Genomic DNA, 22209 nt, shown 5'->3' on the forward strand with positions numbered 1-22209 from the left:
ATCAGATTGGTTGAGGCTGCATAAATACATGGTATTTCCAGCTTTATAGTTTTACTTTCTGAATTCAAATGTTAACAAAGTCATCTTCAGTTCAGATATACAGCTCCTTCCACAAGCCATCTGCTCTTTGTTCTAGCCTAGTCAGGTATTAATTTGACTTCACTTGACTGTTCAGTCTTTGAAGTTCCTGCACTCATGTTTCCCTCAGCTTTATTTAGCCTTATATCAAATTTAAGGCCCTGTCAGATTAACATTACTTGTTCACATACACCAGTTCCACATTTTGGAAACTCTGCCAAACTGTAGTCTGGATCTTTTGCTTTGTAAGTTACTTCCCATATTGTTTTGGCAAGCCTTCGTGTCTCTGAAAATGCAGTCTAATATGTAGTAGTTTAGAAACTCTGACATTCTTTTTAAAGTTGTTATTATTGGTATTAAAAAGGTCAGGGAAAATGTTGTAACTCCTCATTTTTTTGTGTCCTATCTTGGCCCAGTTCCCAGTCTGGGCAGGTGATGGTTGTTGCAAGTGAATCCAGCCACAAAATCCCATCCCTCAATCCTATCTGCTTTGGAATTCCCTGAACTGGGGAGAGCAGAAGAGAAGGAAAAGTGATGACTTTGGGTAACTGTGAGTTGTCTAAGCACAGAGGTACAGACACGGAATCCGATGTTGATTCCACATGCACCACATGTCCTTACTGGAGCCTCTTCATTCTGGACAGAAGCTGGAATCACACAGTCTGTGCTCCTATGTGTTTAGATTCATATCGTAAAAGATTTTATGGTGGCAGGACCCTGGTTGACTGGAAGATCTGAGATTTTTTTGTCAGAGACAAATTAGTAAAACAATGAACACACATACAAGGAATTCTTAAGCACGAGAAGTTTACTCTTTAAAATAAAAAGAAAATTGAAGAGGCTTGGGAAGGAGCATCTGGAATGCAGCTCCCTAATGTTATTGGACTAATGTGCAAGTGCAGATTCTGGTCAGTATCTCTGGGTATCGTCTATAAAACTTAAATTTTTCATGCACTTGACTGTGGAATTTTCCCCTGTTCAGATCATTGGCATCAGTATTTTGTTGAGATTCTCTGTGGTGCAGGATGGAGAGGCGACACGGCTTGGGAATGACGCTATTGATGAAAGGGGAGGTAGAGGCAGAATGGACATAGGCCATGCAACAGAAATACTGTGAGGGAGTGTCTTATCAGGTTCAGTATTATATCTTACAGTTTTAGAATTGCTTTGGTAGTGCTGCATTTTCATTGCACAGTCAAAGCCTTATCTATGCAGATATCAGCGGAGGGGGTGGCTCGGTGCTGACTGCTCTTACTGTTGGACTTCTCTGAGAACCCTAAGGTTTGATGAGTTTTCACTTCCAGGGGACTGTCTTAACCTAACAGACTGTTTCTAATGCAGGGTCAAAATCACATTAGAAGCATTCAGGAAGTTTTCACTGTAATTAAAAGCTATTGATTAACAAGATTCAGTTTCAATTCTAGCTGATAAGTGTGAAGTGTTAGAGTTCTAAAATTATTGATTAATCATCTTAATTCTGTTGGAGAGAATTCTGTAATAATGCTTTTCTCTTTTAATAAAATCACATTCCTAATTTGAACTATGTATTTTAGGTGGCTTGAATTCTGATCAGATTTTTCAGTGTGAGATCAGAATATGATACGCTACGTGACAAGGACAAAATGGGATGTTGACAAGGAGTAGGACCTCTGCAGGCTACCTTCACAACCCATTATTTAGTATAACTTTCCTTTCACTGCTGGGAGAAGTGCTGGCCTCTGGTGGCTGACAACCAGAAACTCCAAAAGAGCTTAATGTTTTTTGATGGCTGAAACTGCTCTGTTCACCTGGACCTCCTTAGCTAGGAGACAGCACAGGTTTCAGGGAGCTTTTGAGCTGTCTGACATGAAGGAGGGGAAGTGAGATTTCTTTTTTTCAGTCCCTCCTACTCTACAAGAGAAAGAAGGTGATTGCCATTCTTTTTACTCTGGCTGAATTTCTCCAAGGTTATTTGATGCCATGCATCAGTTTTCGCAGCTGCTGGAGGTTTATGTGTCCCACATGGCGAAGTAAATTAGGTCCTGGTCTGAGTGCTTAGCCTGCAGGCTTTGAGCAGTAATTAATAAACTTCAGCTGCAGTAACACAGTATTTGGAAGTATTCAAATGAGGGTAGACTACTTGCTGTTCCTGACTTAGTTTAAAACACTGCTTAGGAAGTTTCATTCAAGTTGTTGGTGTTTTTTTTTTGCAGTGTGCACAAATGAAATGTTGCAAGGGATGCAGTGAAATACAGATTTATTTATTTTGTGATTTTATTTGCCGTCAGTAGACGCCTTGACAATTATCCCAGGGCTCCTGGACTTAAGCTTTTTTAGAAGTTAACACTGAAATAACTGTGCAAAACTATGATTAGATCACCACGTGTGTGGAAAAGGTCTGTAAGACTATGGGGAGCATTCAGCTGTTGAGCAAGATAAGGCTGTTGTGATGTATGGATCAAATTTGTGCTATTTTGCTTTAGTTTTGCCTTTTGACCGAAAAACACATACATTGCAGCAAAGTTGTAAGATAATAAAGCATACAGCAGTAAAGGAGGAGAACTCTTTTCTGTTACTCCTAATCCCCCTTTCTCTGTCTTCAGGAAAGTCCATACAGTCTTGATTTCCAGATTTTGCTTTCAGGGTGTGATATTTATGCCTCAGCAGCCTTTGCTGCAAAGGTAGAGCTGCTAGCAAAAGCGGTGCTGCTGGCAAAGCGCTGCCTGACTCTGGGACTCAACATCCTTTCACTGCAGTGCAGCAGAGATTCCTAACAAGCAGCCTCTGCCACGGGATATTATTTTTGCACCAGGACTGGTATTCTGAATAATCATAAAAAAGAAACAGCTGGTGGCTGAGCCACCAGATAGAGAAGAATTATAGTGGAAACTCAAAAGATGATTTTTCTTTTTTGGGGAGAGGGGGCAGAGAGGTGGGGATGGTGATGCTGTAGATAAGTATGCTAGTGGTGCTGCAATGACGTAAAAACTACTCCTTGAAAAACCAGTGTCAAAGGCATGGTAGCTGAAAAGGAAGAAATATGAATAGCAGTGCAACAGTGAAGATAAGGATATAACTTGATTCAAGCTGCTAAAATGCTTTAATGCCAGGTTTCATGTGTGATGGAATATGTTATTTTTGCTAGAGGGTTAAACACTTTGTCCCTCGGCTCAGCTGGCAGTTAAGGATTTCCAGCTTTCCCTGCTGAGAAGTAAATTAAATATGTAGCTGCTTCTCACCTTTCCTCTGTTGCTGTACTAATGGAAGAGAAGTTTTTTTCGCCAGTAATACAGACCATGATCGTGGCTGCTGAGATTATTTTTTTTTTGGTATCAGGAAGAATGACAAAGCTGCATCATTTCCAGAACGATTTGGATTTCTGAACAAAAGGATAATAGGCATGCTTCATTTTCTTAAAGCTGGGTCAAAGAAACTGGAGGCATAGCAAACCTACACAAACCTTATAAGCATGGCTGAAAAAGAAAGATGAACTGCTTTAGGATGTCCTTGAAATGTGATGTTGGATGGGTTTTTTAACTTCACTTGGAAGGTTTGGCTCTTTTTCTGTCAAAAGTTGCCTTTTGCATGTGCTGTCAAGATCCGTTAAATGTCGGATGGAGGTTAGGAATCCAAGGGTAACTGTTCTGTTTTTATGTATTTATTATCACTTTTTTCTTGTGTTACAATTTCTGTTAACTTCTTTTTACATCTGCAGAATAATTATATTGAAGTAGTTGTGTATTACTGTAAGTACTGTTCAAAGTATACATGAAAAGAAAAACATTTAAGTGGATGCTTTACTGTAGGTTTTTGTTTAATTTTCCTTTCTATTATGCAAAAATTACATATATGTGGACATGTTATTTATGTGTTTGCCTGTATAAATAAGTATATCCAGAGGAACATGCACTCAAAAGACAATTACAGTTAGAGATTTCTGTCTAAATCACATTTTCTGGAATAAAATACATTTAACTGAATAGGGTCACATGCTGACAGTACCAGAGGCAAAGAAACAAATGGGATTGTTTTTATTTGGAAGTAGTCCCTTTAATGACAAGATTATCATAACATCCAGTAGCTGCAGAGCACGGCTGAAAATTTCTCTTTTAAGAATGAGTTAATATAACAAAATGATTTTGCCTTTCTTTACCTTTCTCCCTTCCCCTGCTCCCAACTGTGCCAGCTTCTCCATCATTACTTGTTTCAGCTGTTTCCAGGGTCTGTATGTACAGCCAGGAGTGATCTGTCATTGTCAGCATTCAAAACTGCTATTTTTTATTTACTACCCTAATTATATACCAAGTTTACAAACTTGCTTTTTACAAGTGCTTTCTTAGGGAAATCAGCGGAACGGGTATGCTTGGCTCATTATGCTCACACTCTCCCTGTTTTTTTTTCTTTCCCTCTACTCTCCTTTCCTACAGGAACCCAGTAACAAAAGGGTGAAGCCACTTTCCAGAGTGACATCACTAGCAAGTCTCATTCCTCCTGTACGAGCCACCCCGTTGAAACGGTTCAGCCAGACACTTCAGGTGAGCACGGGACAGGCATTGCTGCCTTAAACTGCACTGCTAAAAGGGGAATGCAGGCACGTTCACAAAATCTTCTAGGGTTAGCTTGGCGATGTGAACTGCACATATGTGCACACGTGCCACTGTAATGTGCCAGACAGGTTTAAGCAACTTCTGACAACAAAGTCACTCAAAAACTTGGAACTCTCACCTCAAAGAACCACTTCTCTGTCCAGATAAGTGATAGGGTTTATTTTATTATCAGCAACAAAACTATTGCACCTGTAGCATACAAGAGCAGTAGTAATAAAGGATTACGATTGCTTTTAAATTTGATGAACAGATTTTTCCATGACACTTTCTATTAATTTTAGTTGGTTTCTTTGAAAATGTTATTTTTGGTATAGTCAGTCATGTAGGACTGCTAGATTTCCTTCTGTGTGGTGAACTCTGACCTTGCCTGAACAAAAGAGGTGGTGAGCAATTGGAAATAGGTCATTTTTCAAAGCTGATACTAAAATTAATAAAAAGCAAACAAATTTTACATGCATTTTAGAAATTAAATAATTTTGTAGTTGCAAATTCTATATTATAGGTGAAGTGTGTAATATTTAACGTACTTAGAGACTAATGGAACTTTAATTTTTAAGGCATTTGTGCCTTCAAGACCTAGAAACTGCAAAACCATTGGGTTGTCAACTCCTAGTGGTTACCATGAGTTGCAGACTGTTGAGAGTTGAGGTACTGCTGTGGGTCTAGCCTAGAAAGCCAGACTGGTTCCTCTTTAAAACAGTTTATATAGGAGAGCACGTATGAGATCTAAAGAAAATTATTTAACCAGCCTAATTTCTTTGACAAGAGGAAATATCTAAATACCTTGAATGAACAGAAAATGTTACTTAATCACAGGTAGCTTAATTGGAGCATTGCTGCAGTTATCTATTAGTTTTAAGGAGGAAAGAAATAAGATCTTAGAGCGAGGAGTCTTATGACAAATAAATAAAAAGTTATGGGAAAGAACTCCATTTTTCTGTAGTGGTGGTTACCTAGAGAACAGATATCACAGGGTTTCTCTAACATTGGTTTTCCTGTGTTTGGTTCCTATGCTTTAGAAAGTGCAGACAGCTGCATATGAAAGCTGCATGTGTGGGTTGGAGGAAAGGCAAAATGGCTGAGCTCTGCTCGGGCTGGGTTTGATCCAGAAGGTGTATTATAGCGTGACTAGAGCAGAGATGCCGGTACTCCCTGGGGTGTATAAATCTCCTCCACAGTCTGCCTCCAGGAAAAAATTGGCCTGACTTTTAAAGGACTACATTAGTTCCAGTTGTGAGGAGTGTGGAAAGTGAATTAATTTTTGGCTCAAGTGCTGCTGAGCACGGCGTGTCCCTTTTCACTGCCTTAGACAGCTGTTGTCCTCATTTAAGTACCTGCGCTATCGTCTGCAGTGAATGCCTTTGAGACTGGGTTGTCCAGTACAATATTGTATTTAATAAAGTTTGATTTAAGACTACCTGAAACAAACTGTCCTTTCTTGCATGTAGTAGCAACTTCCTGAGATGAGAGCTGTATAAATGTGCATCATGGTGAATTGTGGCAAAAACAGGAGAGAAGAAAGTGGCTTAGATGCGAGTCCTACTGTCGCAAGCATTTCTGTCTTGATTATAAGAATATATTTTAACTAACTGTCTGCTTCGAAGCAGATTAAACAGGGGTGTTACTCATAACACCCCATCTTTGTAACTATGTGCTTGAAGGAGCTGCAGGGAGAAATCAGCTTGCATATTGGCCAAATCCTAGGTTTGAATCCATTTCTAAGTAATGAATGCTGGTGGTGTCTGTCTAAACTGCCCTCATCACTGGCTGTAAATTGACTTCTTAACTCATTTTGTCAGGAGTGATAGAACAGGGGCAAAAGACTGACCTTGTGCTCAGGTGTCCCATTTGGAATAATTTAAGAAACATTCTGGGAAGCATGTGTAGCATTTTATTTTGTTCTATGTTGGCAGAGCTGTCACTGTGCCTTGTGGAGCAATATAGGGCCGGATTTTTTTCGTGATGGAATGCCTGTAAAAAGAAAATAGTGTTGATTTTTATTTTCTTACTGGAAGAACTTTCCTGTATCTTTATTGTTGTTATTTCAGTTAAAACCTGTATTTCTTGCACTGCTGCTAGATGCTCTGTAATCTGTAAAATGAAGAAAACTGCTATTATCACCAAAAATTCTGAGTTTACTTTATGGCATTTCAAGCAAACTTCCTTATATGTTTTTTTCTGAATGGAAGATACCTGTAAGAGAGAAAAAAACAACAACCTTTGTTGTGCATAATTTTCTTTACTTCTGTGCCATGTAATTTTCACTTTATATTAATGGACTTTCTGCTTGGAGGCTGAAGAGAAAAATCTCTGTGTCTGAGGTCTGTGTAGTGTCTTTCAAGATATGTTCTTAACAACTTTCCATGTTTTGCATATTTTATTGATTTTAGAGGTATTTGATTTTTTTTCTACGTTATTGTCAGTACTTTTCCACAAGGATTCAAAGTAACAAAACACATGAAATCTTTCCAGCTTTCTTTCTATTTTTTGAGGGTTGGGGTTTTTTTTTAACTGTTTGTAGCCACTGTTTCTGTCAGACAGAGCAGTGTAGACGAATGGAATGGTACAATGCTGTTAGCTTCATCTCTGACAGAGTCTGTATATCTGCAGGATAACAAGTGCTAAGCAGGTTTTATTTGTTTATCCACCTGGAAGATAATTTTATTTTATAGCTGTACTTTCAGTCTGCATCAAGCTAAGCTAATGATTATGTTGATCTGCTTGTTTCTGCTTAGTCTTATTCACAGCTGTGCTGTTCGGCTTAAAAGCTGGAAATAGGATCAGAAAAAGAACTCCAGCTGATGCTGAAGAGAGAAATGAAAGTCTGGCTAGCTTCCTCTGCAACTTCAGTTTTCATCAGCGTGTCTTGAATTTAAGTAGGGAATTATTAAAATTATTTTAATCTATCTAGGGACACTGAAAGCATCGAAGAATCTTGAAGAAGAAAACTCTTTTCAATATTGTTGCTGAATGCTAGGAATCCTGTAGTGCCCTTTTCTAATTAATGAAGCTGTTTGCTTTACTGCAGCTTAAATTAAGATGTGTTAATTGCATGAATTACCATCAGTAACACATTGACCCTTCATAGAAACAGCCCTGTAACAGCCAGTGAAAGCTATTGTGGTCAGATAAATGCAGTAAACAAAATCAGGGGTTGTGGCTGGATTCTTGCCAGTCATGTTAGTTTTTAGAATTATATGAAAATTTTAGTAATCCCAGATGGGCATTATTTTTAACCAGTACACTGGACATGTTTTTTTAAGGAAGCCAGAAACTAGGAAAATATTTTTAAAAGACTGGAGACATAGAAATGCTGTTTTGACATTCCTACAATTCTTTCATGGGATTCTATCACATGACTGATTTATTTTGTTTCCTTTATGGAAATTTCTGGTAGAACTTCAATTTAGGGCTCTATTCCAATAAACTGAACTGGGTCTGTTTATTTGCAAAAAAATGAGATGATTAAACTGATGTCGTACATTTATCTTAAGCTATAAGATAGTTTTATTTAAATAATTTATTGTTTATTTTGGGATTTCTTTATTAAACATATATAAGGTTTACATCTCATTTCTATTCCTGTCTATTACAGCATTGATGAGTCAAGTACGCTTGACTCTCAAATGACAAAGTATTTATTTTAACATTAAATAGTATTTCCTTGGTGATGTGTAGTTTGTCTCTTCATAGCTTTACGAGCCAATTTCTGCACTGTGTATGCAAAGGAGAAGATAATATGTTAAACTATGCTTGGATACCATACTGAAGTATGTAATTCTGGGCCTAAATAGTTTTCAGTGTACCAGGATAAGTCAGCCACTGTTTTTGTTTGCTGAGTTAGTGTATAAAAGAAGGAAACATGCTAGACAAAGAAACCACTTGCTCTTCAAGTGACATTTGTCCTCGTTGCTAAATGACACCTCAAAATATTTATTCTGCTTTCTACAAATGCACTCAATCCAGTGTACCTTATTAATATTAAACAAGATACACTTTGTACAGTTAATTAAAAGGCTGATGTATGAGAGAAATCAATTGAATATATACTTACTGTGTCCAGGTAGCAAAGATGCTAAGCAAGCAAGCAGGATTTTGAGGAGTTCGGTTTCCTTTGAGTCTGTTAGCCTTTTTGTGCCACTTCGGCCCAGTGCAGGACAGTATAGGGTTGTCAAGAATAGTATCAAACTTCTTCCTGCAGCATCAAGGAACATCGCTATCAGTGGATGTGAAAGCTTTTTTCAAAACACTGTATGTAATTTCAGTTTGCTGATACAGGTGCATGCCATTTTGTAACATGATATATGACTTTGTGTTAAAAGGTTTCAAGATTAAGGTATTTACTTGAAAAATCAGTTTGTCTGGTGCTGTTCATTATAATTACTTTCTTCATTCGACATAAAACATTCTTTTAAGAAAACACCACACAAACAAAGGAGCTGTATACTGGCGAATGCACATGGGTATGCATGGAAAGGGGCATTCCACCTTGGGTCATGGAATGACAACTATTCTGCTTGGCTACATTCTCATGGTTGGTGATTTGTGGATGCCTCTTTTCCCCTAATCTTTCCATTTGCATGTGAGAACAACCAGTTTCATGATTCATCATTATAGCAAGTGTAAATTTAGCATGTAATTTCATGTGTGTTTCTTTATCTTCTTAACTCTTGAAGGAAGACTAGCACCTGATTTGCAGAGTTTTGGAAGGTTGGTATATGTGTGTGTGTGTGCTTATTTTTAGGGATTTTGTCAATTCTGAGTAGGGCTCAAAATGGCTTCTGTTAAAAGCCACAGATTTGATCTATGTAATATGTCTTATGATATTTTAAAAACATATTTTATTTATAGGCACTGTTTGCATTTCATGGGGTCTTGATTGCAAATATTGTGCTTTGTAGATACTGCTGGAAATGAAGAGAATTTATTTTGTTTTAAATATCCTTACCCAAGGCAATTGGAAGATGATTGTGTTATGCAAGGCAGGTTTTAAATAACAGCAAAAATGTAGAGTATTTCAGCAACGCGAAGTAGTTGAGGCATTTTAGAGGTAGGACCTCAAAAAGATGCTTCTAATTTTAAGGAAACGAGAAAAATCTTTTCAAAATAGACGGTGAGAGCATAAAGCATCCTTCTGTAGCCTGAACTCTTTCTAAAAGTCTACAGGCAAATAGGACTCTCTTACTTAAAACTGGACTTATTTTAATTGAAGTTTAAGACCAGACCATGTAATAGAGAGATGCTGGTACACATCATCGGAGTTTAGAGACTGCAGAAAGACTGACAAAGATTCCACAGCAGCAGAAAACAATACTGGTATTTCACAGCTTGCTATCTGCTACCACAGATTATTTACTTAACACATTTCTTCAAATGCAAAGAAATAAGTAGGAGCAAGTGGTATGAAAAAAATCTGGCTTGTCACTTGTCATAAACATTAAAATCTGAATATTGATTTACCTTTTCCTTAAAAATACTGTAATTGTTCTTCTCTTTTCAGTCAGATATACATTTCATGCCTTTCTGTGTGAATTAGTTTCTTCATCTCATTCTACGTTTGAAGAGGCAGGACGTTACCTGTTGAAAGGGTTTCTCCATGTAGCAAAATCAGTTTGGTCACAGCATTATAGCACTAATTACTTAATCTTGCTTATGGACGTATCTGGGATCATGATACCAATCAAATCTCTCATGATTCTAACGGTTTACAAAGAAAAAAAGTTTTACCACCAGGTAGCGAGACACTTGCTAAGCTAAGAGGGAAAGTTTTCAAGGGCAATCTCACTTTATGAATGCTATTCCTGCCCAAATGAGAAAACATTTGTTTCTTAAACCATTAATGTGTCTTTAATGTAATGTACCTTTTTGGCTGATGTGCTTAAGGTAGGATCTATTGTTTCTCAGTATGGACATCTTTGAACAATCTCGCCCCCCGAAAAAATAAACAAACCTGAACAGTTCTGTTGACTTTCAGGCGATACACAAGATGAGTTTCTCTACCAGATTTTGCTTTCCTAGCTTTCCAGAGTATCTGTGTAACAATTGAATCTTTCTTCTAAAATGAACTAATAAAATATTCATACTAGTTTTGTCTCTAAAATTTGCATTCGTTCTACATTTTTAAGTATTAGAGCTCTAATGAGGCTGATACCTGTAATGCACGGCTAATTCCTTTTACTAATTTCTTTTACTGAATTAAAACTTTGTATTTGATCAGTTGTGTTAGTATGTTGTTAGTATGTTGTACCATTCTGCTTTTATCACTGTCGTTCATTCTTGTTGCATGGTGTAGGAATGCGTTGTACAGTTTTAAACATGGTGAGAACAGGACATGGACATAGTTCACTGCAGGAATGGAAGTACTGCCCTTCCATAAAGATGTAATTTCTCATACAATCCCAGTACTAAACTTTGCTGTTAAGTCACAGTGAAGGTAGTAGGATCACTTTTGTTTGTTCTACTGAACTATGTATACAAATTCCTTAGGATAAAAAATATGTAATGTAAAATTGTTCTGACACTAAAAACCTCTTCTTCTGTATATTTCTAGCGTTCTATCAGTTTCCGTAGTGACAGCCGCCCAGATCTGCTCAGTCCACGACCATGGTCTCGAAATATGCCGCCTGCAAACACCAAGCGGAGAGACAGCAAACTATGGAGTGAAACCTTTGATGTTTGTGTCAATCACATGCTTACATCTAAGGAAATCAAGCGCCAAGAGGTATGACTTTTTTTTTTTTTAACAGAAATTTCATGTTCGAGAGTAATCTTTTAAAGCGTGGAGTTAAGGAGTGCTATTAGGCCTTAGGATGGCACCTGAAGCTTTCCTGAAAAGAAAAAAAAACGTCACCACCTCTACTGGAAGCAGAATTCTATCCCTATAGTCAAGCTATATTAGATGAATATATTCTTTTTAAAAGTCAACTCATATTTCCTTAATAAATGTGAAGCTACTGACACATACTGTACTGTGATTGGCTGCATAGTGTACATGTTCTGTATGGCAGTTTCTGTAGTGATGACTGATACTTTAAAGTTTCATTTTGTTGTTCTAGTAATGATAGATGAGCATTCTGCTTCAGGAAAGGGTAATTCATCAAGTGATTTGTATGCACAGTCTTTTCCCTTGATGGAAAACAATCTCTTTGAGGAAGTTTTCAGTGCTAGAAAGATGAAATACTGATTGGAAGATGTATCTTCCAGAGAAAAAGAAAGAGTATGTTAGTGGTTTTAGTGTGTTGTATGTGACAAATTCTGAATAGTTCATGCTGCAGCCGAGGACAGAGCTCCCATGCAATCAAGATTTTTTTTCTTCTACAGAAATATCTAGCAGTATCAACAAATTTTATAACAACCCCTCTGAGAAAATTTCAGGGCCAGAGTCATAAATCAGACAACAGTAACATCAAGCTTTTCACGTGGAGATTTTGACATTGTACTAGAATTAATAGGAAATAACTTGTAGAACTGAGAACTTCAAAGGTAGCTTGTTGAAAACTGTAGAAACTGTTTGCTTAGTGTAACAGTCATTACTGTCTTAGCACACAAGCCAGGACCCGTCATAGACCCCTAATAAACAAGCAGTACTTCAGGAGCTTTGCATGAGTGTTCTACTTTATATTGGGTCTTACACTGCATGCCTCAACACAATATCTGAACCACTTCCATGCGTGCCCCGTCAATTAATTCGCACTACGCAAGCCTTCCATGCATGCATGTTATCAAGCTAGGTTATCTGCATTAGCTGAAAACATTCTTCCATTATTTATTCAGGGTGAAAGCCTTGACTGTAAAGTTAGTTAATCTAACTGACAAAAGCGTCGTTAAATTTTACTGTACTCTGGTTTAGAATTCAATCACACAATAAGTAAATACAATGGTATCTTGAAGAGCCAGTGTATTAGGGTGACAGTTATTTTTAATCTGCCTCATTTAGTCTCAGATATGTTCAAGAGAAGTACCTGAATTCACCCAACAGTTGACTGGAACTCAGCCTTCATGACAAAACAATGAACTGGTACCAAAATAAAAAAGCGGCCACTGTCTTTCGCTTACTGGACCACCTGGGACTTCTACCACTGCACGTGTTAAAATGGAACACAGCAAACTCCTATGCAAATGGTTGTAAAGTGGTTAAGTGGTTGTACAAGTGATTATTTGAGTCACAATATTGCACTGAGGATGGCTCCCCCATCTGGAAACAAATCCATTTGGAAAAAAATGTCTGTAACTATTTCAGATAAGCATTTTATGTACAACCTGGTATAGCTGTCTTTTGAAAAGTACTGTACATGACCCTGTAGCTAAGGAAGAAAGCCTTACTTTATTTCTGCAGTTATTTAGCAGAGAAATTCAGCTACATGACATTAAGACAGTTGTTCAGAATATAATATAAACTATCAAGTTGAGCAGAGATTCAATAAAGATGTTTTATAATATTTGTGTCTCTTTGCAGGCTATCTTTGAACTTTCCCAGGGAGAAGAAGACTTGATAGAAGATCTGAAGTTAGCAAAAAAGGTAGGTTTTTTTTTCTTTCTGAAAAATGTGCTGCTTTAATTTTTTTAAATATGAAATTAATAGCTTAAGATATAGTTATGAAACTTTGAAATACCTTCAGCAATTGTTCTGTTTTTATTCACAGGCAGCTTTAAATGCTGTCAATAGTTTTTCAGCTACCAGTGCTATATTATTACAGAACTCTCTTTTTTTCTTTTCAGGCTTATCATGACCCAATGCTTAAACTTTCCATAATGACAGAGCACGAGCTTAACCAAATTTTTGGAACATTGGACTCTTTAATTCCTCTACATGAAGGTAAAACTCAAACAGTCTTTCTCTGAGTTTCTACTGCACATAGATTTATAGTCATCTGGTTCATTAAATGAAGTTTCTCTTCTTTTTTTAATCATGATCAGATCTTCTTAGGCGACTTCAAGAAGTCAGGAAGCCTGACGGATCAACAGAACATGTTGGCCATATCCTTGTGGGTTGGGTAAGGCAGAGGCTTTAATCCATTTGGGGACTTTAGTCTGGAGCTGTAACATAGTTTTTATCAGACAATGTCCTTTCCATATCTTGCAAAACGTGTCAAAAATATATTCTCTAAGTATTTTTAAAAGGTAAGGCAACTAGTTAGCAGTATAATGGAATATTTTCCTTTTGGCATATTTTCCATTAAAAGATTTAAGCTAGGATGTTGCTTTTAAAGCTTTTGCTGTTCAGTATTTAAAGTTTAAATAAAACTCAAGAGTCAGACTAGAGTTAGTCAAATGTTGATAATTTAAAAATCTGCCCCCATTTTTATTGTGGTTTCCTAGGGAGATGAAGTTTGAACAGTCACATTGTGTAAGGGGACCTTACAGTTATTTTTGAATGTTAATCTGTTCCACTTAAGGTAATTAAGGTGGTTGTTAGTGCTGTCAAAGATGATGATTTTGTAGAATTTTGTTCCAATAAGGCAGACAGGGGTACAAGTGAGATCCTATTACTGTCTTACAAAGGAAAATGTTGGTAACTTCACTTTCACTAACATCCAACAACATAAATATTGAAAGTAGCTGTTGTTACTTTTGTTAATAACATTGTTCTGTTTTCAACTATCATTTGCACTAAGTAGTGCTCAATCTTAAGTAATGGATATTTTTAATGCAGTGGAATAATACTGGACATCTCTAGGAACTGAGAGATGAGCTAGTGCTAAATTATTTAAGCAAACAACAAGGTGGTCAGAGGACCTTTGTAAACTTTATCTTTGTTAGAAATATTATCATCAGTGAGTTGTGGATAAAACTTCAGAAATAAAGATTGTTAGCATGGGTTCCGACATCCTAAATCACTATGAACTTTGTATAGAGCAAACTGTTCACTGTTTCAGCCGTAGAATAATTTGTTCTTTTCCTCAGCTTCCATGCCTGAACTCCTATGATAGCTACTGCAGCAACCAAGTAGCAGCCAAAGCTTTACTGGATCACAAGAAACAAGATCACAGAGTGCAAGATTTCCTGCAGCGCTGCTTAGAGTCACCTTTTAGTCGCAAACTGGACCTTTGGAATTTCCTTGACATCCCAAGAAGCCGTTTGGTTAAATACCCATTACTACTCAGAGAGATTTTGAGACACACACCAAATGACCATTCAGATCAGCAGCACCTTGAAGAAGCTGTGAGTTACTGTTGAGTTTGGATTTTTTTCAGAGATAATAGCACTTTTAGCTTATTAATGAATTGAGTGATTCTACCTAAAACATGAAAATGCTAATACTTATACAGTTAGCTGAAACTAATACATGAAATATCTAACCCTTGCTCCCCTGGTTAAATCCCAATTCAGTAGCAAAGTGATACCAAAAAAAGCAGGGGGTGGAGAGGTATTTTCCACAGCTCCTGTCTGATCCTTGTCCATATTGTATCTGCTTATTTCTAAGGTTTGCTCTTCTACATAATTTCTGGTAATATTTTAAAAAAAATATATTTTAAATTCTTATTCCCAGTACTTGTATTTGTAGTTGTTTAATAAAATATAATCAGGATTTTTTTCTTGATATTTCAGTAGCCTTATATAGCTTCATGGTATTCTACTTCAGCAGAACACGTATCTTTGAAGTTATGTATTTCATAAACTGTATATTTGCCAAGTTAATTTAGGAAACAGAAATTACTCTATGCGGTTGGCTCTTAGCACTGTTTTAGGCTTATGAGATACATTTGTCATCCTGTCTGGCAATCTGCTATAAGCACATTGAGCCAAGTTGATCCCTGATAAATCTCCTGGGATCATCAGATTCTTGAATTATCTGTTTGAGCATATACATCAACACATTCCCCTGCTCCACCTCCAGTTGTTTAACAGAGGAATTTGATCTGTTTAAGCAACCTATAATCATTATTAGAGTTGACTAAAGTCAACAGAACTTCACATGCCCGTGCCCAATTAAGGAGATGTATTTTATGTTTTGGATAAATTGATCTCAAGGCCCTTAAAGACTGCATAGAGGAAGGAAGTTCAAGATAGGGAGCGTATTTTTATAGAAAAGGCAAAGCTTTCTTTTTCATGTTTTTTTAAGTGCTAGAAGGCAAGATAATTATTACTTTTAGTTGTAAAACTATACATATATGCAAGTAGTGGGATTGAAACACAAATTTAATTTATCTTGTTTCCAGAAGGTAACTTTCATAATGAACATAAGTTGAGAATTTAGGATTTTGGGCTATTGCATGTTTTGCAGCATAAGGATCTTGACAGTTGTTTCTTGTTCTCTGATACGATGCAGCAGTTTTCAGAGATTTATAATCTTATTTTAAACGAATCTTTAAAAGACAGATGATTTTTCCTGTGTCATTTATTGACACATTTTAGCTGACAAAAATACTTCTCTGATTATATTTCTCACATCTGTTTATTTTAATTCTGCTTGTTTAGGTTTGATATAAAGACATAAATATCAGCTTTTTAAAACATTGTTAGAAAGAATGGTAAAGCCCCAAGCTAAAGTGTCATCGTACACTATAGTCTGCTTAATTCTGTTGCAAATATTAATACTCTTATAGACCGGTCTGCAAAAAAGTCCATGAGAAATACACTGTAAATTAAAATGTTATTTTCTTGTAGCTACAGTTCAGATTATATAGCTGTGAATATTGGATTCTCTAATTAATGTTCATGTGTTTTCATTGTATTTCTGTAGATACATATAATTCAGGGCATAGTGGCTGAAATCAACATAAAGACTGGTGAATCTGAATGCCAGTATTACAAAGAGAGACTTATTTATCTTGAAGAAGGCCAAAGGGATTCATTGATTGATAATTCACGTGTTGTATGTTGTCATGGTGAACTGAAGAACAACAGGGGAGTGGTAAGGAATAAATATTTTGTCATAAATAGCTTTTAAAGATATCTTCATTTTTCCTGACATCTAAAAAAGCTGGGAGTATACAAACAGAAACACTGCCCTTTCATATATAGGAAGTTGACATATGTTAACTATGGTATATAACACATCGCTTTTTGTTGGCAGTCAGATATCCTCCTGTGGAGACAAGAAGCTTATATAGAGCTCTGTCTCTATAGGGGACCTAACAAAGTCCCGGCAAAATCCTGTGTTAAAACTGCAAATAATGCATCTATTTAGATTTAGAGCCAGGTCAGCTTTAGAAGCAAAGAACAGTTACTCATTACTGGGAAGAAAATTCTGGCAATGAAAAGAAAAAAAATTTTTAATGAATGATAACAAGTGAAATTAATTTAAAATTTCAGTTTGTTTATTATTGGAAGCCACTGGAAATTGCAAAATGTGAGGAGGAACATAATTTAAAGATTATAAAGGTGACTCTTGCCACCTAGGAGCAAATGTAATTTTCTGCAAATCCAAGAGCTGTGGTGAAGCTGATTGTGAGCAGCATGTGAGTTGTAAAAAGAATGCTTGTGATGGTTCATTGAAAAAAACTGGATGAATAAGATTGCCTATTTTGTTAGTAACATGGGCAGTAGACAAAAGTTGAAGTGGATGCTGGAAAGAAGAACGTGTATAAGCATGCATGGAGTGTCATGCACAACATCTCGAAGCCTTAACACTAAAAGGTTAATTAGGCTCATTCCATAAGAAACTAAGAACAGAAAAAATAATTTTGGCAGTATTTAAATTGTTACATTTACATACTCATTTGCTGTTGAGCCATAAGACTTTTAAAAAGTGGGAAGAGAGGAATCCTTTTCTATTTTAATTATTGAAAACACAAGGTTATAATGTACTGCAGTTTAAATAGATTTTGTTTAATGATGTTCTAACAAAAAAATAATGTATTATTATTTATTAATTTCTATCAGAAACTGCATGTCTTCCTCTTTGAAGAAGTTTTAGTGATTACTCGAGCTATCACCCATAATGAACAGCTCTGCTACCAGCTGTATCGACAACCAATTCCAGTGAGGGAGCTTGTGCTAGAAGACTTGCAAGATGGAGAGGTGCGACTGGGTGGATCCATACGTGGTGCGTTCAGCAACAATGAGAGAAGTATGACTACATCTTTATTTTTTATTTACTTTTATAGGATGATTATAACCTTAAGACACCTGCCAATGAGACATCAGAATGTTTTCTCTAAAATCCACATTATCTGCATCCAACATCTTGATTTTTATTTCAGACTGATTTATGATTTTGTACCTTGCTTCTTCTAGATTGTTTCTCAAAGTTCACTATATCAGTAATAGGATTTCTCCACACGTGCTTTTGTACTGAATTGAGTAGGGGAGAATATAAAGAATGTAGTGGCAAAATCACAAAATTATAAGCAAGTCTATTGTGAAATCTTAAGATAAGCTCTAGCTGGTATGAATTTTCTTGTCTTACGGAGACCTTGATTGCTATTACGTAACTAAATCTTTCAGCTGGCAGATAATTTTTGTAGGGCTCAGCCTTAAGACTGCAGTTATTCAGGTTAATGTCACAAGGTAAGAGTTAATGTCCTTCTAATTAAGCATGTTATAAAGATGCTTGTTTCTTTTGCGAGGGTCCTTGAAATCTCACCTGTCTTCTGAAAACCTTTATGTATTCACTTTATTCGTGAAGTGAATGGAAGAAGTGAGGCAATCTTCAGCTGATACAAGGCACAGTAGTCAGTGAAGGTTCTGGAAATCTGTTTTGCAGAGACGTAGGAGGAGAGACCTTAAAGTCTGGGAGAAGCCTTAAATCCTGCCAGTTCACTGAAAGTTTTGTGGGTAGCTCGTGTACGGCAGAACCAGAATTATTAAATGCAGCAAGAAGAAATCATTAGAAGTTGTGGTGTTCTGTGTTCTTGCCCCACAAAGCAATGGAAGGTCTTCTCTCTGGTCCAGTATGGTATTGGCTGGAAAATGCCTTGAGTCAAAGATTTTGCAGGTTCTGTTATTTTCATTTACTCATTTATAATAGAAACCATTCAGCCAAAGCATTCAGTGTTTTGATATGTATTGTCTCTTTCAGTCAAAAACTTCTTTAGAGTCAGCTTCAAAAGTGGATCTCAAAGCCAGTCTCACTCACTCCAAGCCAACGACTCTTTCAACAAACAGCAGTGGCTTAACTGTATCCGCCAGGCCAAAGAAAAAGTTACGTGTGCAGGCAAAGCTGGTGTGCTGAACTCAGAACAACGTTTTCTTTTGTCGCCAAATGGAAGCAGAGTACCCCAGGGAGAGACCACGCTTGAGCAGATGGACCAATCAGATTGTGAGTCAGACTGTAGTATGGACACCAGCGAGATCAGCATCGACTGTGAACGTATGGAACAGACAAACTCTTGTGAAAATGAGAAACAAATAGAAACCAATGTTTGACAAAAACTTACAGTTTGTGGAAGAAAACCTGTCTCTTACCTGTACAGTATTTGCATTCCATACCTGGAACAATTTGGAGAAGCACCTTTAAAATTTTTTTTTTTTGTGACAATGTCAATGCAGTTTTTCTTGTATTCGTACCTATGAGTGTAGTACTGTAACTGCCAATCTGTATAAGCTGGAATCTCTTGCAACTCATGCCCTGTGATTATATTCCATAAAAATCTAAGGTGGATGAAAGAGGTACTTGACCAGTTATTCTCAATGTCCTGCTGTAAACAGAATCTCTAAACTACTGTATATGTGCATTACATAAAGAATCTTCTCATGATTTTTGAAGTGCTTGATTTGCCCTTTAATGGGGCAGCTGAAGATGTGGATTTAAAATGGAGTTTCAGAATGGGTATCAAGATGATAAGTTTACATAAAGGCATGGAAAGAAAAAATAGCTTTGTGGTAAAAAAGAAAACCGTCTTGCAGTAACCGATCTGAACTCTCGTGGTATCAAACCAAGACGAACTATGAACAGCGGGCCATGTAACCAGTGACTCTTTAGGGATTAACTTTTCAAAATGAACCACTATGCTAAGATCCAGCAACCAAATTTATTAAAATCTGGTTCAGTTAAAGTGGTCAACATAGTGCTATGGTTTATTTATCAAAGCATGTAATGCTGAAAATAATCAACTGAAAAAACCCAACCAAACCTCTAAAGCCAGCACTGAATTAAATGAAATGCTGAGAATACTGGGTATTTGTAAATAAGCTGGTAGTTTGCCTTCAGTGCCGTATATATATATATATTATCCCAAACAGGATAAGAATGGAAAAAAGCTTTTGCTTGTGAATAGGCCCTCTTCAGCATTTTGCACTCCACTGACCTCCACTGTTGGTTTTAAGCACCACTAAACTAATGTTAAAACATATAATTTTCTCTAAGTGTCTGTTTACAATTACATGTAGTTGGTTTTTAAACTAAGTGACAATTTTATATAAATGGTGCTCTACAAATACCCTATGGGATTATGTAGAGAAAGTTTAAACAAAAAGGGAATACTTTTCCTTTTGGATGTCTTACATCCTTTATATTTTTTCTCAAGTTTTGAATTAAAAGTTTTTACTGCATTTAATCTCATGCTGGAATTGGAAATGTTACTGTTTTCTGGTGGCTGATATAATCTCATTATGATGAGGAGCACATGAGTCACTTAAATGCAGTCTAAAACACTCAGTTCAACTTCCTGCTACTTTTCAGGAATCCCTGGGTAATATTTTATTTCTAAGTATAAGAAAGAATGCCAGTGCTGTATAGCAAGCCATGAAAATGGCATATTAATCAATTGAAATGATCCTTGATATTACACAAGATAACCTGTGCAAAGTCCTTGTACCAACAAAAGTAGAAAAACTCATAAGTTATTGCCAAAAACATTTTTCTTGTGCTCTACAAGTTTACAGAAAATAGTAAATGTCAAGTATCTTACATATATACATGCTGATGTGCATTACAGAAGTCAGTGTGACAAAATGATAAACAATATAAACCAAGGTGTTTTTATTTTTTAAAAAAAAGTCATTTTTACCCTATAGAACCTATTTCTGTATTTATAGTTTTTTAAAAAAAGGTCAATTTTCTTTTCTGTTTCAGGCTTTGTAATTTATTTCAACTGCTTCATATTTAGAGCTGAATGAATATGCCAGAGAAGATGAGAGAAAGGAAAAATTTGCAGAAGAAAAGGCGTAGGAAAACATATTAGATGATGAACCATTTTCACAAAACCTGTTCAACAAAATGCTTAAAAAGAGCAAAAAGTATGTAAAGTGTTCAGATAGAGAAGAAAATGAATGTGTGTATTGTTTTGGGTTTTTTTAAAAAAATAATAGCCTTAAACTTTTCTGGGAGCGTTTCAAATAAATTACATTCAACCATTTTGGTTTTTATTTGGTTTGGTTGTTTATGAGGGAAGACTACAAAATAGATTTTAATGCTGCACACAGTCAGGCTTAACACGTGAACAATGCTTATATTTTGGTTCTGGTGGAAGTGTTATGTATTTACATCTAATTTGCTTGATACAAAATAGTAATGAAGAAACAAGACCCTGCACTCTATTGAGCACTTCCTTCCAAGTTTTGTATTATTTAATCAGCTTAGTAAGTACAGGGAAAAAAACCTTAATATTCTACCATCAGTTTCTTTCTCCCGATTCCTTGTGGGTCACATCTCTACCAAACATGTATTATTCCAAAGCATTGTGATGATTAATTTTGGGTCATGTAAAAAGTCACTAACCAGACACTGAATCTCATAAGATTAACTGATACTTCTGTACTCTCATTTAGCATCCCACTTAGTGTCATGTTTGACATGCTGCATTGCAAGTGTTTCTGTTTTACCTTGTAGCTGACATACACTTAATAACTGATTTGATCCAATAAAGCTTAATGATGTTTTTTTCAAATAATCTTGAGGAATAAGACTTCCACTTTAAGAATTCTAATCTCTTGTTTTGCTTCTAGCACTTCTAAAATGGCACTGCTTTTGAAAGAATGAGTTTGGGGAGTGTCCCGGACACTAAAATGTATGAAAAAGGGTGGGTTAAATGTAAAATTAGGAAAGCAAAGTAAAAAGGAAAAGTTATGTAAGTAAATATGGCTAAGTGTTCATCACAGCAACCCTGGTGGCAGCAGTGAACCAGCATTCACACTGCAGCCACGCTGTACACATAGGCCTCTGCGGGATTGCTATGCAGAAATTGCTTCTGATTTCTCAGGTGACTCCATTGCATGTATAGCGCTTCCAGTAATGAGGTAGTTCAAGTGGAGTGTGGAGAAAAAAAAAAGAAAATTTTTTTAAAAAGCAGTTTAGAGCCAGAGATGTCGAGGGCTTCTGAGATCACCGTGAGGGTGACAAAATAAGGAGGGGACGGCAGATGCTGGGTGAGTTCCAACTCCTATAAATCTGAGGAATGCATACTCTGGATCTCGCAGTCTGAGAGAAGAGTGAGTGACGAGGCATCTTTCTCTCAAGAGCAGGAGTCAGTAGTCGATGTGGCAGTTTTGTACCTCTTGGGCAAATCTTATCAACTTGTATAATCTTTTATGCCTGGTGAGAACTGTCAGTTGGGGAAGTCTTGGCTTGTGGAAAGATCTGATGAACCAGAAGTAATAAAGGTAAAAGCACAGATTGCCTGTACAGAAAGAAAGGTAAGTAAAGAGAATGCCCTTGGAAGTC

At 36.5% G+C, this 22209-nt stretch overlaps 1 protein-coding gene across 5 annotated transcripts in view; it reads left to right on the forward strand.

Annotated features, from left to right (window-relative positions):
• The window catches only part of ARHGEF3 (Rho guanine nucleotide exchange factor 3), a 96709-nt gene extending 75806 nt beyond the window's left edge, over positions 1 to 20903 (forward strand). For 3 of the 5 annotated variants that reach the window (XM_069865928.1, XM_069865931.1, XM_069865929.1), the window contains 9 exons: positions 4485 to 4592; positions 11215 to 11385; positions 13120 to 13182; positions 13383 to 13479; positions 13581 to 13657; positions 14568 to 14825; positions 16348 to 16518; positions 17490 to 17676; positions 18628 to 20903. In XM_069865928.1, the coding sequence (XP_069722029.1) occupies positions 4485 to 4592; positions 11215 to 11385; positions 13120 to 13182; positions 13383 to 13479; positions 13581 to 13657; positions 14568 to 14825; positions 16348 to 16518; positions 17490 to 17676; positions 18628 to 18974 (1479 nt within the window). In that variant the 3' untranslated portion in view covers positions 18975 to 20903. Of the gene's footprint in view, positions 1 to 3010; positions 3693 to 4484; positions 4593 to 11214; positions 11386 to 13119; positions 13183 to 13382; positions 13480 to 13580; positions 13658 to 14567; positions 14826 to 16347; positions 16519 to 17489; positions 17677 to 18627 lie in introns of those variants that run through there. The other 2 variants (XM_069865932.1, XM_069865933.1) reach the window with 2 other exon arrangements.
• Positions 20904 to 22209: the final 1306 nt, after the last annotated feature.

Source organism: Phaenicophaeus curvirostris, chromosome 11 (assembly GCF_032191515.1).
Source record: "Phaenicophaeus curvirostris isolate KB17595 chromosome 11, BPBGC_Pcur_1.0, whole genome shotgun sequence".
NCBI lineage: Eukaryota > Metazoa > Chordata > Aves > Cuculiformes > Cuculidae > Phaenicophaeus > Phaenicophaeus curvirostris.